This window comes from Corylus avellana, chromosome ca2 (genome assembly GCF_901000735.1).
Source record: "Corylus avellana chromosome ca2, CavTom2PMs-1.0".
Taxonomy (NCBI): Eukaryota; Viridiplantae; Streptophyta; class Magnoliopsida; order Fagales; family Betulaceae; genus Corylus; species Corylus avellana.
This window is the reverse complement of record NC_081542.1, coordinates 1,203,850-1,221,988: the sequence shown is the minus strand read 5'-3', so window position 1 is coordinate 1,221,988 and position 18,139 is coordinate 1,203,850. Positions and strand designations below refer to the sequence as shown.

The window sequence follows — 18,139 nt, the reverse complement described above, 5'->3', positions numbered from 1 at the left end:
TATTCTGGCTGTAAATCAGAAATTCTTCAAGTTTAAATCAGAATAAACATACTACGCCTAAAAATGTGTGTGCATAGCTTTATGTTTAAAATGCCTACCAAATAACATGTATAAGACTTCCTGAAGATGTCCCAAGTGTCTTCTTGCAAAGAGTACCAGCAAGTAGCTCCCCCCTTTCTATTCTCACTTGGGTGTCCCCAGGAGTTATGAATCCAGTTTCTGACTCCGAGTGCCAGGCAGAAGTTCGTGTGAGATTTATCTGTTTTGGTATAATAAGATTGAACACTTGTTTTCCAGTCCAATAAGGCCCTGGCTTCAAAATTGCAGGAGCAGGAATTTTCCCATCAAAATCCTCCCACCACATCAAGATGTTCATGAAAACATCCTGCAAAAACAATTACAGATTAGACTCCCAGAACGTTCAAAAGAAAGCAAAAATATCAAACCAACTAGAGGAAACAAGACTAATTTATCTATCACATTTACCTTCGATATAAGCGTGTCCCTCTTGGTGATTTTACGGCACCCTAAAAGCGTATCCTGGACTATTCCCATAACAGGCCGATTTGCTTGAGGGGACACAATGCATTTAGGCACCATCATTAGCTCCAACACCTCTGCTCTAGTTTCAAATGACTGAGGAACATGCATATTCATTTCATCGCCATCAAAATCAGCATTATATGGAGAAGTAACAGATAAATTCAGACGGAATGTTGAGTATGGCATAATCTTGATTCTGTGCCCCATAATAGACATCTTATGCAGACTAGGTTGACGATTAAAGAGTACAAAGTCTCCATCATTCAGATGCCGCTCCACCTGCAAACATGTGAATGAAAGTTGAGATTGATGGTAAAGAGCAGAGACCTAATTGAAAACCATTTAGAATAGAAGACAATGCCTTATATCCAAGCTCCAGATGGTGATCGCTACTTTTCTTCAAGTAACGAAGATCTAGCCTTTGTCCATCATTCCTTATGATATACTTGGCACCAGTTTTACCAGGTGGAGGATGGGGCCCATATTCAACAAGCTCCTTCAACCTGTTTCATTAGAAGGGAAAACGTGCAAAAAATTCACTAATAACTAGATGAAAAAAAAGAAGCAAAGAATAATAGAAGCATTAGTATAAGAATATGTAAAAGACTACAAACCTTTCTATGTTATATGGAGTAACAGTCTCTGGATATGTGAGATTTAAAGCAATACTCCACGGTACGCCCAATTGATCTATATTAATGTTCGGATCTGGAGTAATAACAGTTCGTGCTGAAAAATCCACACGTTTCCCCATCAAATTACCTCTAATCCGACCTTCCTTTGCCTTAAGCCTACTACATATAGATTTAATGGGTCTTCCTGATCTCTGGGTAGCCTGTATATAAAGAAACACATCAGCTGATGCATAAAATCATATGTCTAGTAGACATGTCTATATGTTTAAGCAGCCATACCCTTGGCTGTCCAGGTAAGTCATTGTCAAAATATGTGGCTACATGGAATTGCAACAACTGTGCAAACTCCGAAATGATATGAGCAGGTGCCCCATTCCTCTCTTGTTTCCTCAGATTCTCATTGTGCCGTATAATCATCGCCAACTGATGAGTCAAATCATCCTACACTCGACAAAAACATCAAGTCAAAATTGAGCCACAGACAAAACAAGTTGGCACAAACTAATATTTACAAAGAAATCCCAGTGTCCAGAACACTTGAGAGGAAAAAACAGCAAAAGGGACTTGCCTCGCTCCTGGAGGAGGTATCCATCATCACAGAGGGTCTAACAGGAGGTGGAGGAATTGGAAGGACTTGTAGAATCATCCAGTCTGGACGGGCATACTTAGGGTTCAAGCCCAGCAGTTGGCAGTCTTCATCACTTATTCTTTTCAGAACACTAAGAACCTGCAACACACTCAACAGAATGTTAGCACTATGCAACTACTAGTTTAGAATGAAGGCAACAATATCTTGCTCGTGGAATGAGTTACCTTTTCTGCAGTAAGTGTCTGTTTTCTTTCCACTGGTTCAGGAAGTTGTTCTTGATCATCACTTTTCTTCCTTTGTGCCTTGTACTCTGCGATCATTTTCATGCCTTCGATGGTGAGCTTTGGCTGCTGAGCACCACAGCCACCACGACTCTTTTTGACTGGTTCTTCAGTATCTTGACTATGAACATCAAGTTCATCACCACCTTCACATTTAGTTTTGTTCTTGCAGGCATCCAAAATCTTTTTTAATCTATTTTTGGGATTCTTTATTTTCATTGCTTGCTTAAACTTTTGGTCTTCCTGCAAGAAGAGAAGAAGAGACATCAAGTAAAAAGTCTAAAAGCTAATGATCTCTGGACACTAAGAATTAATGCCATAACTCTCATAAGCAAGCCAACTGATAAGATGAGAGATACCATATGAAATGCAACTAAAAAAGTCTAAAAGCTAATGATCTCTGGACACTAAGAATTAATGCCATAACTCTCATAAGCAAGTCAACTGATAAGATGAGAGATACCATATGAAATGCAACTAAAAACACCTTATCCAAGAATCAATTTATCAAAGTGCCGTCTAACCTTTTGGATCCTTCAAAAGAGAAAGAGAAGATGGCTAACATTATTAAAAGATTCTAATTTCTAAAACTTAGGTGTAACCAAAGGAAGATTCTTATACAATGCTTAAGATTAATCAGGCAATCATGGAAGCCAATTGGGTTCATCTTGTTTAAAAAAAATTAACTATTGCTCCAACAACAACCCTGCTACTCTACTCTGGTATAATCCATTGGCAGCAATGAGATACTTTGCTAATCCTATTTCAGAATCATATTCTTATCAGGTCGTGGTTCAGGCAACTAATACATAGTTCTATGTGGAGCCCAAAATCCTAGTTATAGGCAAACGGCTGGACACAACATGACTCCAATCTCTAAGTACCTCGTCTGCTAGAATCTTAGAGCAATTGAAGCAAACACAGCGCATGATACTGAGCACAGTCTTCAAAAATCCGATATGAAACATGGGCTTGGCGAGCTCGAGGTGCCCAAAGTGGCCCGGGCACTCGGCCATGTTAGCTGTGCAAGTATCGCACTTCATCTTCCTATCAATGGTGCCAAGCCGAGAGTCACTTAGACCGCCCATCTTCGGCTTACCCCTCTCCATCGTCTCGCTGTGTTCAATCTGCACCACGGACATTTGCCTCTGCACACCAAAATACCAATCGTTCGTTCAAACTAAATAAGAAACCCTAAAACCAAATTCTCACAATCATAAGCACGAAAAAGGAAAAGAAGTGGAGGATTACGATCTCATCCGGACTGAGTATGCCGAACTGAACCATGCGGACTTTGGCGACCTCCGCTGGAGAGTAAGGGAATCGAATATCCATAGCGATCGGAGTAGGAAAAACCCTACAGTCTCAGCGAGGGAGAATTCGAAAAGTTCAAGCGTGTTTCATTTCGGAAATTTTTGATCGTTTCGGTTTCTTTGTTTTTCGGTTTTTTCGTAATGTTTCGGTTAGTTTTTTTGCTGAGAGAAGGTGAGAGATCGGCTGCGCTATGCAATGACTCTCAGAGAACTCTCAGAGCCTCGAAACGAATGAACGTTTAGCCCTAGGGGCATATTTATAGAAGGGGAAAGACGGCCTTGTGCGCACTGACCAAATTGATGGCTATCGTGCGCCGAGTGCGCACTTACGCTTCTTTCGGTTGAAAGACGAAAACACCTCCATCTTTGATCTAATAACGACAATACCCTCCGGATTTGCTTCGCGACCGCCGACCTAGCCAACACAGACACACGTGGTGCTTTAACGGGGAGTTTGACTCATCTTAAGACTTATTTTTTACTTATCTTAGCCAAAATTAGAGAAATGTTTGGTCCATCTTTTACTTAATCTTTTGTTTATATCGCTTGCATGAACACATCTAAGCTGTGTTTGTTTAGTTTGCGAGTTTCAAAATATGTGATTTCACTTGTATTTTAAAAATGTGTATTTTTCATGTTTTTAAATCGTATTCCTTAGTCAGTTACATAAGTACATTAGTAAAATGTCGATTTCAAACTTCTTCTTTTTTTCTTTTTTTTTCAGACACATACCCAACCTAACATATAAGATAATTTCCTTAATTTTATATTAAAAATGCGTGTTTGGCATGTGAAATTACATGGCCAAAAACACTATTTGCTAAATAATTCACCATAAATACAATCAAATTATTGAAATTTTGATCTAACATTGACAATTTTTTCACTTCTGTATGTGATACACCTATATTTCATCCCCGGGGCATGGGCTAGGCTATTTCAAGTGTTGATCAAATTTAGATTGGCTTCATATTGTTATTTCAACAGCCGCAAAAAATCACACCGAGCAACGTAGTACTCAATTACTTTTCTCACCAAAAATAGTTAAACATCAATGTGTCAATAGGTTTTATAGAAAATCGATGCCTGATATGGTATTTGAGCACCACTCTCATCCAATCATGGGACAGTTGGCATTTAATGCCACTTGACCTGTAACACAGATTAAGGATTATTAGAGATATCACTGACTATAATTGATGACCTTGCTTTATGGATGAACCGCACGCAACTAAGTTGGAAGGCCCACATGTAGCAAGGTTTTATTTTTTTCTTAGCCCTATAATTGAAAAATTAAGCGCAAATTCTTTCAAAATATTCTTATTAGAATGCAAGAAAAGTTTTCAGCAATTTGAACCGCAAATTTGAGAGAATATAAAGCTTACTTGCTCAAGTGAATCCCATAATAATTATTCCGTATTTATTGTTCAAATTACTAGAATAACAAAAAATTTGCTAATGTCCATCTTATCTTATTATTAAATTATCAATTATTAAAAAGATTAAGCCGATAGAAAGAAAATATAATTAATTTAAATTGAAAGTAAATTGATAAAGTCAAAGTTTAAATTCATGACTTTTGACTATAATATTATATTAAATTATTAATTATTTTAAAATTTTAAATTAATAAAAAAATTATAAATTTAAACATCTAATCAAATAGTTTAGAATAATAATTTATATAACATTGGCATGTATGAACAGTATACACGCCAATATTTTAATATTACAGAATATAATTAAAATAATATTTAAACAATAAAATATATATATATATATATATAACATCGACGTGCATAAACTGTGCACGCGGGTATTATATAAATCCCTACTCAATAGTCGAACTCCATCACCTCGATACATCAAATCCAACCATTTGAAGTTTCCATGACATGTCAGCGCAACGCGTCTTAGAAAATTCTTGCTTCGTTACAAACAATTACGACGTCTTTGAAAATTGAAATTCTGTCTCATTTCGTCAACATCAATCCTGAATTCGTCTATGGCTTCTATCTACCGCTGCACGGAGTGCCAGACCGACCTCAATCTCAGCACGGCCCATCTGTTCCCACCAGAGGTCTACTTCGAGGCGGGAAACAAGGGCACGCTTTCCTTCTCGTGGGTCGACTCCTCCAAGTTCCGGTTCGAGGAGGAGGACAAGATCAGGCCCTTCTTCGAGACCGTCAACTACTGGGGGATCCAGAGGAAGAGGACCAAGATCAAGTGCAGCAGCTGTGGGCGTCTTGTTGGCTACGTTTACGACGATGGTCCTCCTCTCACGAACAGTACCGGCCAGTTCCACATGGGTCCCAGCCAAGTTATTCCTAGAGCTCCGAGGTATCGGTTCAAGACCAAGGCGCTTCAGATCACATCGTAAACCTAAAGGATTTTCTGGGTGGTTTACTTCATTGGGTTTTTCTCTGTTTTTGGTAATGCTTCGGGATATTTTCTTGCGTCACATCTCTTTTTGTGTTTTTGGGGATGCAAAGGCTTCGCTTTTGCAATGTTCTGCTCTGTCACCGTTGCTGTTCATATATTTGTCCATATAAAAATGGTTTTTCGTTTTAAAGTTATTGATAATTTTTATTACTATTTTGCTATAGATGTACTTGTGAATCAATGGCTGCCATTCTGAATTGATGGGACTTATGAATTTTACATCTTTTTGTACGTTGTAGTGTAGGTTTATGCGATTTTAGAATCTTCTCATACATCCCCTCCCTCCATTTATGATATGCTTACTTATTTTTTAAGATGGGTTAATTATTAGTCCTTTATCTTCATGTATGTCAGAAAATCAAAGATAGTACTTTCTTTGTCATAATGCTAGCTTTTGATGATCTCTAGCGTGAATGGTTGAATAGCTAATTTTCTAAAACCCTTAGCATATCGAACTGGTCATTGTGAAATAGGTTAGTCCATGTGGCAATAGATTGTGAGAGTGATAAATGGTCACTGATGTAGTCTTAGAAGACTAAGCTGCTGATCTGTGTCTTCTACTTGTTTCTTGGGGAAATGGAATGGATATGAATGATTTGTATTAGAGAGAAAGGAAGTATTTGTTAGGGAGATTACACCTTGGGAGTTTTTCAAAGAGATCATAATATAGTATATTGAACACTACTTAACTCAAAAGCTTAAGTAGATGTGTTTTGGCCCAACTATAATATATCAACTGCTCATACATATGACATCTTTTTAATATATACTCAAGAATCTCTTCATCAAATGAAAGGTTTTTTTAATTTTTTATTTTTTATCAATTTAATGGATCGTCTTCGGGATCATTTGTGTACTATGTGGGGTTGCATGTTCTGTGCACATTTGGCCTTGCTCCAAGACCTCTCGTTATATCTGTGCCATGAATTTCTACCCCTTACTTCAAGGACTCTTGACCATGCCTGCACCTTATACTAATGTTGATATCACTTGTTAGGGAGATTGACATCTTATGAAGTTTTTAAGTAAGACTATAATATAGTATATTGAAATACCACTCAACTCAAAATTTTAAGCTTATGGGTTCGGGTCCAACTATACTATATTAACTACCCACACTTCTGATATCTTTCCAATTTGAAACTCAATCTTTCTTATGTGTATACTGCAGAATATTGATTACAAAAGTAGGGCTTGAGAAGAACAATGTGATTTTTTTTTTTTGGCTGTGGAATGCAGACGATGATTGATATTGGTCTGATGGGATTTGAGGACTCTACTGGATCAATTGCAGATCAGAATCTTACTAAGGTTCTGAAAGAGCATAGTATGATGAGGAGTTATAATTTTAGGCAATGAGTAATTGCTATGGTCCTATGCAGTGCTTAGTTGAGTCACTTGAATAGTGTAAACTACCCCTGACCAATTTGAACTGCTATTGCACAGGAACTGCATAAAGTTCATAAAGAAATGAAGGTGGAGAGATACATGGTGGGGGCCCTTTTACTTGTGAAGAAAAAGAAAAATAAATAATGAAAAGGAAAAAGATTTATGAGGAAAGTTTATCCTCTAAAACACGTTAACAAATAGAGCCTTCGAGTTTGGACTTCTTCCCCTGCTCCTCCTGCTCTTCTTCCCTGTATGGTTTGTCAATTTGGTCTGATGAATTTAGTCGCATAAATCTTGATTTGCTAAAATAAAAACTTGAAAGCTTCCCTGAGCACTCACCTATACTTTTGTCATGAATTAAGAACCCACGTATGATTAGAGTGTACATTATAAAGTAAAAGTCTTGGTTGGTTTTGATGGAGGATGATTTTTAGTTTTTAATTTTCTAATCGATGGAGGATAAAATTAAGTGACTCTTTTATAATGCTCTTTTCCCCTTCAATTTTGTTTTTTTGTTTCTTCCTTACAAAACTATAACTACAGCAAATGCATCTGGTGGTTGCTGTCATTGACCTATTTTGAAGTTTACAATTCAATACAACAAGGTTATATACTGATCATAGTTTGTCCGTTTAAGGCGATATAACTCCTGCTTTTTCCTGCCACTTAAACCTATTTCAAACTTCTTCTTTTTTCTCGGACACATACCCAACTTAACATACGAGATAATTTCCTTAATTTTATATTAAAAATGCGTGTTTGGCATGTGAAATTACATGGCCAAAAACACTATTTGCTCATGTTAAATAATTCACCATAAATACAATCAAATTATTGAAATTTTGACCTAACATTGACAATTTTTTCACTTCTGTATGTGACACACCTATATTTCATCCCCGGGGCATGGGCTAGGCAACCTATTTCAAGTGTTGATCAAATTTAGATTGGCTTCATATTGTTATTTCAACAGCCGCAAAAAATCACACCAAGCAACGTAGTACTCAATTACTTTTCTCACCAAAAATAGTTAAACATCAATGTGTCAATAGGTTTTATAGAAAATCGATGCCTGATATGGTATTTGAGCACCACTCTCATCCAATCATGGGACAGTTGGCATTTAATGCCACCTGACCTGTAACATATTAAGGGTTATTAGAGAGAGATATCACTTACTATAACTGATGAACTTGCTTTATGGATGAACCGCACGCAACTGAGTTGGAAGGCGCACATGTAGCAAGGTTTTATTTTTTTCTTAGCCCTATAATTGAAAAATTAAGCGCAAATTCTTTCAAAATATTCTTATTAGAATGCAAGAAAAGTTTTCAGCAATTTGAACCGCAAATTTGAGAGAATATGAAGCTTACTTGTTCAAGTGAATCCCATAATAATTATTCCGTATTTATTGTTCAAATTACTAGAATAACAAAAAATTTGCTAATGTCCATCTTATCTTATTATTAAATTATCAATTATTAAAAAGATTAAGCTGATAGGAAGAAAATATAATTAATTTAAATTGAAAGTAAATTGATAAAGTCAAAGTTTAAATTCATGACTTTTGACTATAATACTATATTAAATTATTAATTATTTTAAAATTTTAAATTAATAAAAAAATTATAAATTTAATCCTCTAATCAAATAGTTTAGAATAATAATTTATATAACATCGGCGTGTATGAACAGTGTGCACGCTAATATTTTAATATTATAAAATATAATTAAAATAATATTTAAACAATAAAATATATATATATATATATATATATATATATATAACATCGACATGCATAAACTGTGCACGCGCGTATTATATAAATCCCTACTCAATAGTCGAACGCCATCACCTCGATTGTTCCTTATTGCTGGCCAAAAATTGCAAAAAAGGCCCAAGCATATCCATGCTTATCCAACCCACATCAAATCCAACCATTTGAAGTTTCCATGACATGTCAGCGCAACGCGTCTTAGAAAATTCTTGCTTCGTTACAAATAATTACGACGTCTTTGAAAATTGAAATTCTGTCTCATTTCGTCAACATCAATCCTGAATTCGTCAATGGCTTCTATCTACCGCTGCACGGAGTGCCAGACCGACCTCAATCTCAGCACGGCCCATCTGTTCCCACCGGAGGTCTACTTCGAGGCGGGAAACAAGGGCACGCTTTCCTTCTCGTGGGTCGACTCCTCCAAGTTCCGGTTCGAGGAGGAGGACAAGATCAGGCCCTTCTTCGAGACCGTCAACTACTGGGGGATCCAGAGGAAGAGGACCAAGATCAAGTGCAGCAGCTGTGGGCGTCTTGTTGGCTACGTTTACGACGATGGTCCTCCTCTCACGAACAGTACCGGCCAGTTCCACATGGGTCCTAGCCAAGTTATTCCTAGAGCTCCGAGGTATCGGTTCAAGACCAAGGCGCTTCAGATCACATCGTAAACCTTAAGGATTTTCTGGGTGGTTTACTTCATTGGGTTTTTCTCTGTTTTTGGTAATGCTTCGGGATATTTTCTTGCGTCACATCTCTTTTTGTGTTCTTTGGGATGCAAAGGCTTCGCTTTTGCAATGTTCTGCTCTGTCACCATAGCTGTTCATATATTTGTCCATATAAAAATGGTTTTTCTTTTAAAGTTATTGATAATTTTTATTACTATTTTGCTATAGATGTACTTGTGAATCAATGGCTGCCATTCTGAATTGATGGGACTTATGAATTTTACATATTTTTTGTACATTGCAGTGTAGGTTTTATGCGATTTTAGAATCTTCTAATACATTATACATCCCCTCCCTTCGTTTATGATATGCTTACTTATTTTTTAAGATGGGTTGATTATTAGTCCTTTTTCTTCATATATGTCAGAAAATCAAAGATAGTACTTTCTTTGTCATAATGCTAGCTTTTGATGATCTCTAGCGTGAATGGTTGAATAGCTAATTGGCTAAAACCCTTAGCATATCGAACTGGTCATTGTGAAATAGGTTAGTCCATGTGGCAATTGTGAGAGTGATAAATGGTCACTGATGTAGTCTTAGAAGACTAAGCTGCTGATCTGTGTATTCTACTTGTTTCTTGGGGAAATGGAATGGATATGAATGATTTGTATTAGAGAGAAGGGAAGTGTTTGTTAGGGAGATTACACAATGTGGAGTTTTTCAATGAGATCATAATATAGTATATTGAACACTACTTAGCTCAAAAACTTAAGTCGATGGGTTTTGGCCCAACTATAATATATCAACTGCTCACACATATGACATCTTCTTAATATATACTCAACAATCTCTCCATCAAATGAAAGGTTTTTTTTTCTTTTCATCAATCTTATGGATCGTCTTCGAGATCATTTGTGTACTATGTGTGGTTGCATGTTCTGTGCACATTTGGCCTTGCTCCAAGAGCTCTCGTTATATCTGTGCCATGAATTTCTACCCGTTACTTCAAGGACTCTCGTCCATGCCTGCACCTTATGCTAATGTTGATACCACTTATTAGGGAGATCGACATCTTATGAAGTTTTTCAGTACGACTATAATATAGTATATTGAAACACCACTCAACTCAAAATTTAAAGCTTATGGGTTCGGCCCAACTATACTATATTAACTACTCACACTTGTGATATCTTTCCAATTTGAAACTCAATCTTTCTTATGTGTATACTGCATAATATTGATTACAAAAGTAGCCCTTGAGAAGAACAATGTGATTTCTTTTTTGGCTGTGGAATGCAGACGATGATTGATATTGGTCTGATGGGATTTGAGGACTCTGCTGTATCAATTGCAGATCAGAATCTTACTAAGGTTCTGAAAAGGCATAGTATGATGATGAGTTATAATTTTAGGCAATGAGTAATTGCTATGGTCCTATGCAGTGCTTAGTTGAATCACTTGAATGGTGTAAACTACCCCTGACCAATTTGAACTGCTATTGCACAGGAACTGCATAAAGTTCATAATAAAATGAATGAAGGTGGAGAGATACATGGGAAAGTGGGAGCCCTTTTACTTCTGAAGAAAAAGAAAAAGAAATAATGAAAAGGAAAAAGATTTATGATTATGACTTATGGGGAAAGTTTATCCTCTAAAACACGTTAACAAATAGAGCCTTCGAGTTTGGACTTCTTCCCCTGTTTTGGATTTGCGAAAATAAAAAGCTTGAAAGCTTCCCTGAGCACCCCCCTATATTTTTGTCATGAATTAAGAAATAAGAACCCAAGTATGATTAGAGCGTGCATTATAAAGTAAAAGTCTTGGTTGGTTTTGATGGAGGATGATTTTTAGTTTTTAATTTTCTAATCGATGGAGGATAAAATTAAGTGACTCTTTTATAATGCTCTTTTCCCCTTCAAATTTTTTTTTTCTTCCTTACAAAACTATAACTGCAGCAAATGCATCTGGTAGTTACTGTCATTGACCTATTTTGAAGTTTACAATTCAATACAACAAGAACAAGGTTATATACTCGATCATAGTTTTTCCGGCTAAGGCAATATACTCTTTCAAGTTGCAGTGTTTGCAGGACTGAATGCTATTAAACTGTCGAGAAAGCCATCTAATGGGAAAGGCTGCTAAACTCCTGCTTTCTCCTAATGTTATTTTCTAATCGATGGTGGGAGTACGATGTCGTTTAAAATCTCCATTGCACAAGTTCATGTATGTGGGGTGTTAATATCATATATTCAAGTAGTGGGCACTCAGCTCAGAAGGCAAAAATAAATAAATAGGGGGGCACTCAAACAATTAATTAGAAGGGTTACCGTGATAGGGAGGCCATGAAATCATTGAAATGTATATTTTCTTTAGCACAAAATTTTTATTTTTTATTTTTCAAATTGGGTAGAAGGAAATTCTTTTTCAATTCAGTTCATTAAACTGACTTTGTCCTTAAAGCATAGGATTTTTACATGTATTTTTAATAGATTAACAAATGCATGGTGAAAATCACACGATTTAAGAACATATGTAAATTTAATAGACTGAACTAAAAAAAATTCTCGAACCGAATACGAAAGAAAACTGTCTTTTCTTTGAGGCTTCATGGGGTACTGACCAAAGAAAATTTTCATGTTTTTTATGACACTTCCCTTTTTATATTCCCAAATTAATTTGTTGTACTCTTTCATCCCACTTATGGTCTAAGGTCCTACCCTTCAGAATATATGAAAAAGCAAGTTTGGATTATGCTTGGCAAACATCAATTTCTTAAACCTTCTCTGCCTATTAATTTAGGTGGGAGTTGCTGCCATTGACATTCTGGATTATTCATATGCTCTGTTGTCGGTTCGAATTTCAGATTGCAACTACCAGTCAATTCCTCTGTCTTTTTCTCCTTACATGCAACTAACTGCTATTTTCTTGGTCTACCTTAGTATATATAAAATATACAATAGCGGATACAGAAATGGATTTTGCTTGAAAAACCAATCTATCAGTCATATTTGAAGGGTTGGTTGGATTAGTAGCTCTGTGGCTGACTGGCTGGGGCCTGGGGGCTGGTCATGGAAGTTTATTGTCATGGCTTTCAACTTTATTTGTCCCATTATTTTGTGATCTCGACCCTGTTAGAACTGAGAAAATTGGCAACTACGAATTGGCCAATAGGTTTCTCAAGATGAAGCAAATAAAGGAGGAAACTGAAATTGGTAGTGCAAAAACAACTCAGGCGACTCCGCCGCCTCCTCCTCCGCCACTGCCGCTTCCAAGGTTCTGGGTTAAGAAGACCATTACAGAAAGCGTGACAAACCAAGAGATTGCCAAATTCTGGAGGCAGAAACGCATTGATGAAGAGGATCACCTCCTTGCTGCTATCAAGGCTGCAGCTCGTATGAGGGCCCGCAATCTTTCAGTAAGATCTTATGTGACACCCATTTTCAGATATCTGATAAAACACTCATTAGCTGATTATATCCATAGTACGTAATATTATAGTCCAAAACAAAAAGTTGCTGTCAGGTTTTCTTCTTTGGCTTTGATAGACCGAATTGCTGACAATCCGGGCAGCTATTGAGAGAGGCTCTCACTTGTTTCAGTTGTTTGGACAAATATACCTTATAGAAACTCTCTCTCGTTAGCTGCTCGGAAACATATGCTATTATGGATCACAATAGGCGGCAACACACAAAACCTTTTAATTTCTTACAGTTGCTTAACTTGTTGAAGGTGTATGGTGTATTAGGAGGAAGACTACATGCGGTTTGAAGAGTCTTTGAAGGATGAGGACGAATATGCTAAGGAGAACAACGCCAGGGCTGCTACCAATGACAGCAAGAAGGATGAAGAGAACAATGAAATTCGTGTGGGAATAAAGGACTGGTTAGTTTATTTTCTCAATTCTAGTAAATAGTTCAGTCGTATAACCATTAGATTTGGTAAAAGCACATTACATGCCCTTTCAAGAACTGGCATCAAAGAATATATAATTGAACAAAAATGAAGTTTCTTTGATAGGAATAAGAGTGAAGGGCACAATTGAACAAAAATGATGACCAGATTGGAAAAATATGTTCAAGCTGAAAATTCATTGTCATTACACAAATCTCTCGAGTTCAAACTGGGTTTAAAAAAAGTTCTTCCAACCCAATATATTTAACTGACGTTTGTTCGTAAAACATATGACTTTTATGTGCCTTTTTAATAGATGGACATTTTTCCTAATTAGGTTGTAAGAATTTTCTCCAATTCAATTTATAAAACTGTCACGTGTCCCTTAGCATGTGAAAATTTTGTTTAGAATTGGTCAGGTGCTCAACACATGATTTTTATAGATTGTGTTAAGAATAATTTTTTTCAATTCAGTTAGGAAGAAAATCCTGCTCTTTAATAGAACATATAATTCTCATATGCAGTTTTTTTCTTCTACTCAGTTTGGAGTAAAACTTTTTTATAATTCTTTGACTTCTTAAATAACTAAATTTTATTCTATTTTCAATATTTACCCTCTCCAATTATATTTTATACAATTATTAAGAGATCCTACTTATGTAGAAATTGGCATTTGCAGGTGGACAAAAAGCAAGTATGCCTACTTAAACCAACCAGCCATCGAGTCCCTGGATCCTTCCAAAAGAAAAACTTCCTCTTTCATCCCCAATTGTTTGTCTTATAAGCCAACTCCCCTGTATCCTACCACTCTTGGCGTGTTTTAGACCATTGGATCTGCTTCAATTGATTGCATTTACTTTATGGGGGGGAATAAAAATTGTCGGTTGTGCTTGGTCTGTATGTTTTGCTTATAGTTATGTTCTTTTTTCTAAGTATGCTTGCATATCTTGTACGCTTTTAGACAAATCCCATAGAATTGAATTGGGATGTTACTGTAAAAAGCAGTCCCTGATTTAGTTGTGTGAAAGCATGTAAAGCTGCAAAGTGCAAGATATATATTTTCCTTTTCTTATATATGCTCTTTTTTTAAAAAAAAAAATTTATATGTCCACACAAAGGGAGGAAGATGAGAGATTCAAACTAGTGACCTCCACTTCATAAGGCGTGGTCCACAGTCTCATTTGTTAATGCTTTTAAATGGTTTTTTTTTTTATATATAAAAATAAAATAAATAAGAAGTGTTATGATGTGATGTAAATGTAAAAATTGTTTTTGAGCGTTTTATGTTTTTTTTTATTAATGTTTCTGTTTTAAAAACATAAAACAAGAAAAATAATTGATATGAATAAGAACGTATGCATTAAAAAAATTGGGATTCCCTAAAATTTCATGTTCGTGTTATGTGTCCACCTATCCAGATAGGTGAGCTTGGACCTGCCCTCTCTCATTCTCTATCCAAATTGTGGACAGAAAATTTCAAGCATCGTCATCTATGCATAAAAATTGTATAAAGAAAATGAACGAATAATATTTTTAATTTCGATAGCTATAATTAATTCACTATCGAAACAATAGAAAGCAAATTTATAATAAGAACACCTCACTTTACTTTACTGCATCAAACAATCATAGAATAGCTCGGCAGTGCTTTTCTTAAGCATATTTCTCCCTGATACGAATTTCTCACCTTTAAAATACCAACCCATTGTAATATCCCCAAAAAATCACATTTATCTCACGATAAATATTATACACCATATTTGTATTCATTTTGGTGATATAATACTACTAATAAACTCTTGTATCAATCGTTGTTCAAACTGATTAACAATAAAGTATAATAAAAGTGTAGTATATAACATTATTTTTAAACTTGCATGTGAAGAACATCCAAATCACCGAAACTTGCATGTTGTATGCCAATCAACAATCAAGATGGCACCAAATCTAATGACCAATGTTAGAAGATTGTCCTCCTAAATTGTCCACAACTCTTGCCCAAACCACATTATTTAACTAACCAGCCATTTATTCCAATTGTCATTTCGTAGCACTCCTCTGAATGGCTATGCAAAGGACTTTTTCCGTATGAATTTCGAAAAAGGTGATTTTTCGTAGCACTCTTTATATATATATAATTTTATTTTATTTTATTGATAATGTGACATTGTTATTCAGTTCTTCAAAGCTCTGCAGCCAGATAAAATTGACTGATTAAATCTCCGAATAGTATTTACCTTTCGGAGCAGAAAAATCATGTGATGCCCTTTAATAAAAATCAAATCATAAAAAAAATAGGTGTAGGCTGTGTAGCCTATATGCTCTCTCTAGGAGCCTTCGACAGATAGAAAAGGAAAAAAGGAAAAGGACCAACTTGCAACTTTACAAAAATTTATTTGACCGTTTCGTTGTTCTAATTTGACACGGTGCTCTATTATGGCATTTAATATCCTCGAGTCCAAGCACACTAATCATAATTAGCTAAGGATTTCCTCTATTTCAAGCAAAACCAAGAGGGCATTTATGGACAATAATTGTTTTCTATAAATGGGATCCGAAGAACTTTTATAATCCAACCTCAAAAAAAGTCATATATGTTTTTTTAGTACTTGAGAAACACAATTTTTTTTTTTACTTTCTTTTTTCATAGCATTAATAAAAAAATGTGTTTCTCATATGTTTAAAATGACATATCACTTTTTATAATCTGAACGATCAAGAATTTATTTTGTTTTATCTAACCGTTTAAGCGTATGCATTAAGAATTTATTTTTAACGTAGCCAGCCATTTCATGAGAATCATATTTCGAAAATTCAAATTTTAAATTTTACAAATCTAATAATATATATGTGACAACATATTAAATAACTTCACAATTAATCTACCATGTAGTAGAATAGGATGAAATAGAGAGCTCATAAGTCATAACCAATGTTTTATTTTGTTGCACCTAACAAAGTACATAATATTTATTATCATATGATAAATATGTTATCAAATTATTTTAAAATTTCAAATAACATGTTATCATATTTACTATTAGATGTAACAATATAAAATCTTAATCGTAAAATGACTTGAAATGGAGAGGATATATGTCTCCAATGGTAACCTGAATTTTAATTTATACCATAAAATAAATTAGCTAAATTTAACTTAAAATAAAGAGGACAATTCTTTATATGTCATGGATATGTTCGTGTAAATGATGTAGGTTAAAGGTGAAATAATATATATTATCTTTAAAAAGAAAAGAAAAAAAGAAAAAAAAAAAAAAAAAAAAATATATGTACTAATTTGCCTTTAAAGGAGAAGATTGTGAGACCAGGATTTTGATAAGAGCATCATAATCTATATTGAGCTCTTCAAATAAAAGTCTAAAGAGAAAATTTTTTTTTTTTTTTTTTTTTTTTTTTTTTTTTTAAATTTGAAGAGTTACTTTTAAAATGAACAAAATATCAAACTCTCTATATCTTCCTCTACTTTAGTTAAATATTATTATTTTATTATTTTTTAATTATATTTTTGTTATCGGTAGTGAGAGAGAAAATGAAAATAAATATATAAGATTAAAAAATTAAATAACTTTCACTTTTTGGCACTTGTATTTGGAAAGCCTTGTTGATCAAAGTTAAATTTGAAATAGAGTACAAAGCTTATTAAATGATAATTTTTGTGAGTTTTTTCAAATTTTTAAAGAAAAACCAAATTTAAAGAGTTAAATGAGAATACTCTAAGAATGTTAAAATACATAAATAATAGAAAAGGAAATTGGTTTTTATTTTTTAATCAATAAAGGAAATAGTTAAACATACAATCTTAAAGAGAAATATAGTAAATGTAACAAACACCACAGATAAAATTATAAAAATGATAAGACAAAAGGAAAATTATTTCTATAATTTAGATTGAAACTCTTAGATTCTTTTAGGATAATTTTTAAAATCTTATTTTTGTTTTAATTAATTAATTTATATTTTATTATTTCAATATAAAACATCTTTAAATTTTTTTCCTTAATTTATTCTACAATTAAAAAATAAAGAATAATAAATTTAAAAATAACTTGCTTGTAAAAAAAAGAAAGGATAAAATGTTCTTATAGATTAGATGAAATATATTTATCCAGCTTACGAAACGTCCATCAAATCCGTCTATTTTAACAAAAAAATACATGTGATTTTCTGATATGTTTTGTTAATTGATTCCATTAAAAAGGATTTAAAAATCACGTAGAAATTTCTACTCTCGTTATCTCTCTCACAAAGTCAGACATAGAGCTCGTTTTCAGTGCTGATACTAGAAATAAAAGCGCGTAGAGCTCGTTTATTTTTCACAGCTTCAGATCTTGCTTGCTCTTCTTCTTCTCCTCGACTGATCTCTAGGGTTTTCGATTTGATTTGATTCGATTGGATTGAATTATCGGAGCTCCACAACAATGGCGAAGCCGAGGTACTCGCGCTTACCGGCTCGAAAGTCTTCGTCCTCGACGCTGGTCCTCACCATGCTCATCATGTTCACCTTCGTCATCCTCATCCTCCTCGCGCTCGGAATCCTCTCGATTCCCAGCAGTTCCGGTGGCAATTCGCCCAAGGCCAACGATCTCAGCTCCATT

General features: G+C 34.7%; 4 protein-coding genes across 4 annotated transcripts; 3 read left to right on the top strand and 1 right to left on the bottom strand.

Annotated features, from left to right (window-relative positions):
- Positions 1-94: 94 nt before the first annotated feature.
- On the bottom strand, positions 95-3,575 carry LOC132168737 (DNA-directed RNA polymerase II subunit RPB1-like). The gene is made up of 9 exons (XM_059579765.1): positions 3,300-3,575; positions 2,933-3,196; positions 1,992-2,291; positions 1,747-1,905; positions 1,458-1,619; positions 1,158-1,378; positions 905-1,046; positions 487-822; positions 95-385 (listed from the first exon to the last, which is right to left on the bottom strand). Exons 1-9 carry the CDS (start codon positions 3,381-3,383, stop codon positions 95-97), a joined length of 1,959 nt encoding a protein of 652 aa, XP_059435748.1. The 5' UTR covers positions 3,384-3,575.
- A 1,746-nt stretch (positions 3,576-5,321) lies between these two features.
- Positions 5,322-5,966, top strand: LOC132168741 (uncharacterized). The gene has a single exon (XM_059579773.1). It carries the CDS (start codon positions 5,367-5,369, stop codon positions 5,739-5,741), a length of 375 nt encoding a protein of 124 aa, XP_059435756.1. The 5' UTR covers positions 5,322-5,366; the 3' UTR covers positions 5,742-5,966.
- Positions 5,967-9,157: 3,191 nt separating this feature from the next.
- On the top strand, positions 9,158-9,928 carry LOC132168740 (uncharacterized). The gene has a single exon (XM_059579771.1). The coding sequence runs from the start codon at positions 9,261-9,263 to the stop codon at positions 9,633-9,635; it is 375 nt and encodes a 124-aa protein (XP_059435754.1). The 5' UTR covers positions 9,158-9,260; the 3' UTR covers positions 9,636-9,928.
- A 1,006-nt stretch (positions 9,929-10,934) lies between these two features.
- Positions 10,935-14,597, top strand: LOC132173036 (uncharacterized). Its single transcript, XM_059584595.1, has 4 exons — positions 10,935-11,019; positions 12,635-13,047; positions 13,378-13,514; positions 14,203-14,597. The coding sequence occupies exons 1-4, from the start codon at positions 10,935-10,937 to the stop codon at positions 14,345-14,347; spliced, it is 780 nt and encodes a 259-aa protein (XP_059440578.1). The 3' UTR covers positions 14,348-14,597.
- The last annotated feature ends 3,542 nt before the right edge of the window (positions 14,598-18,139 follow it).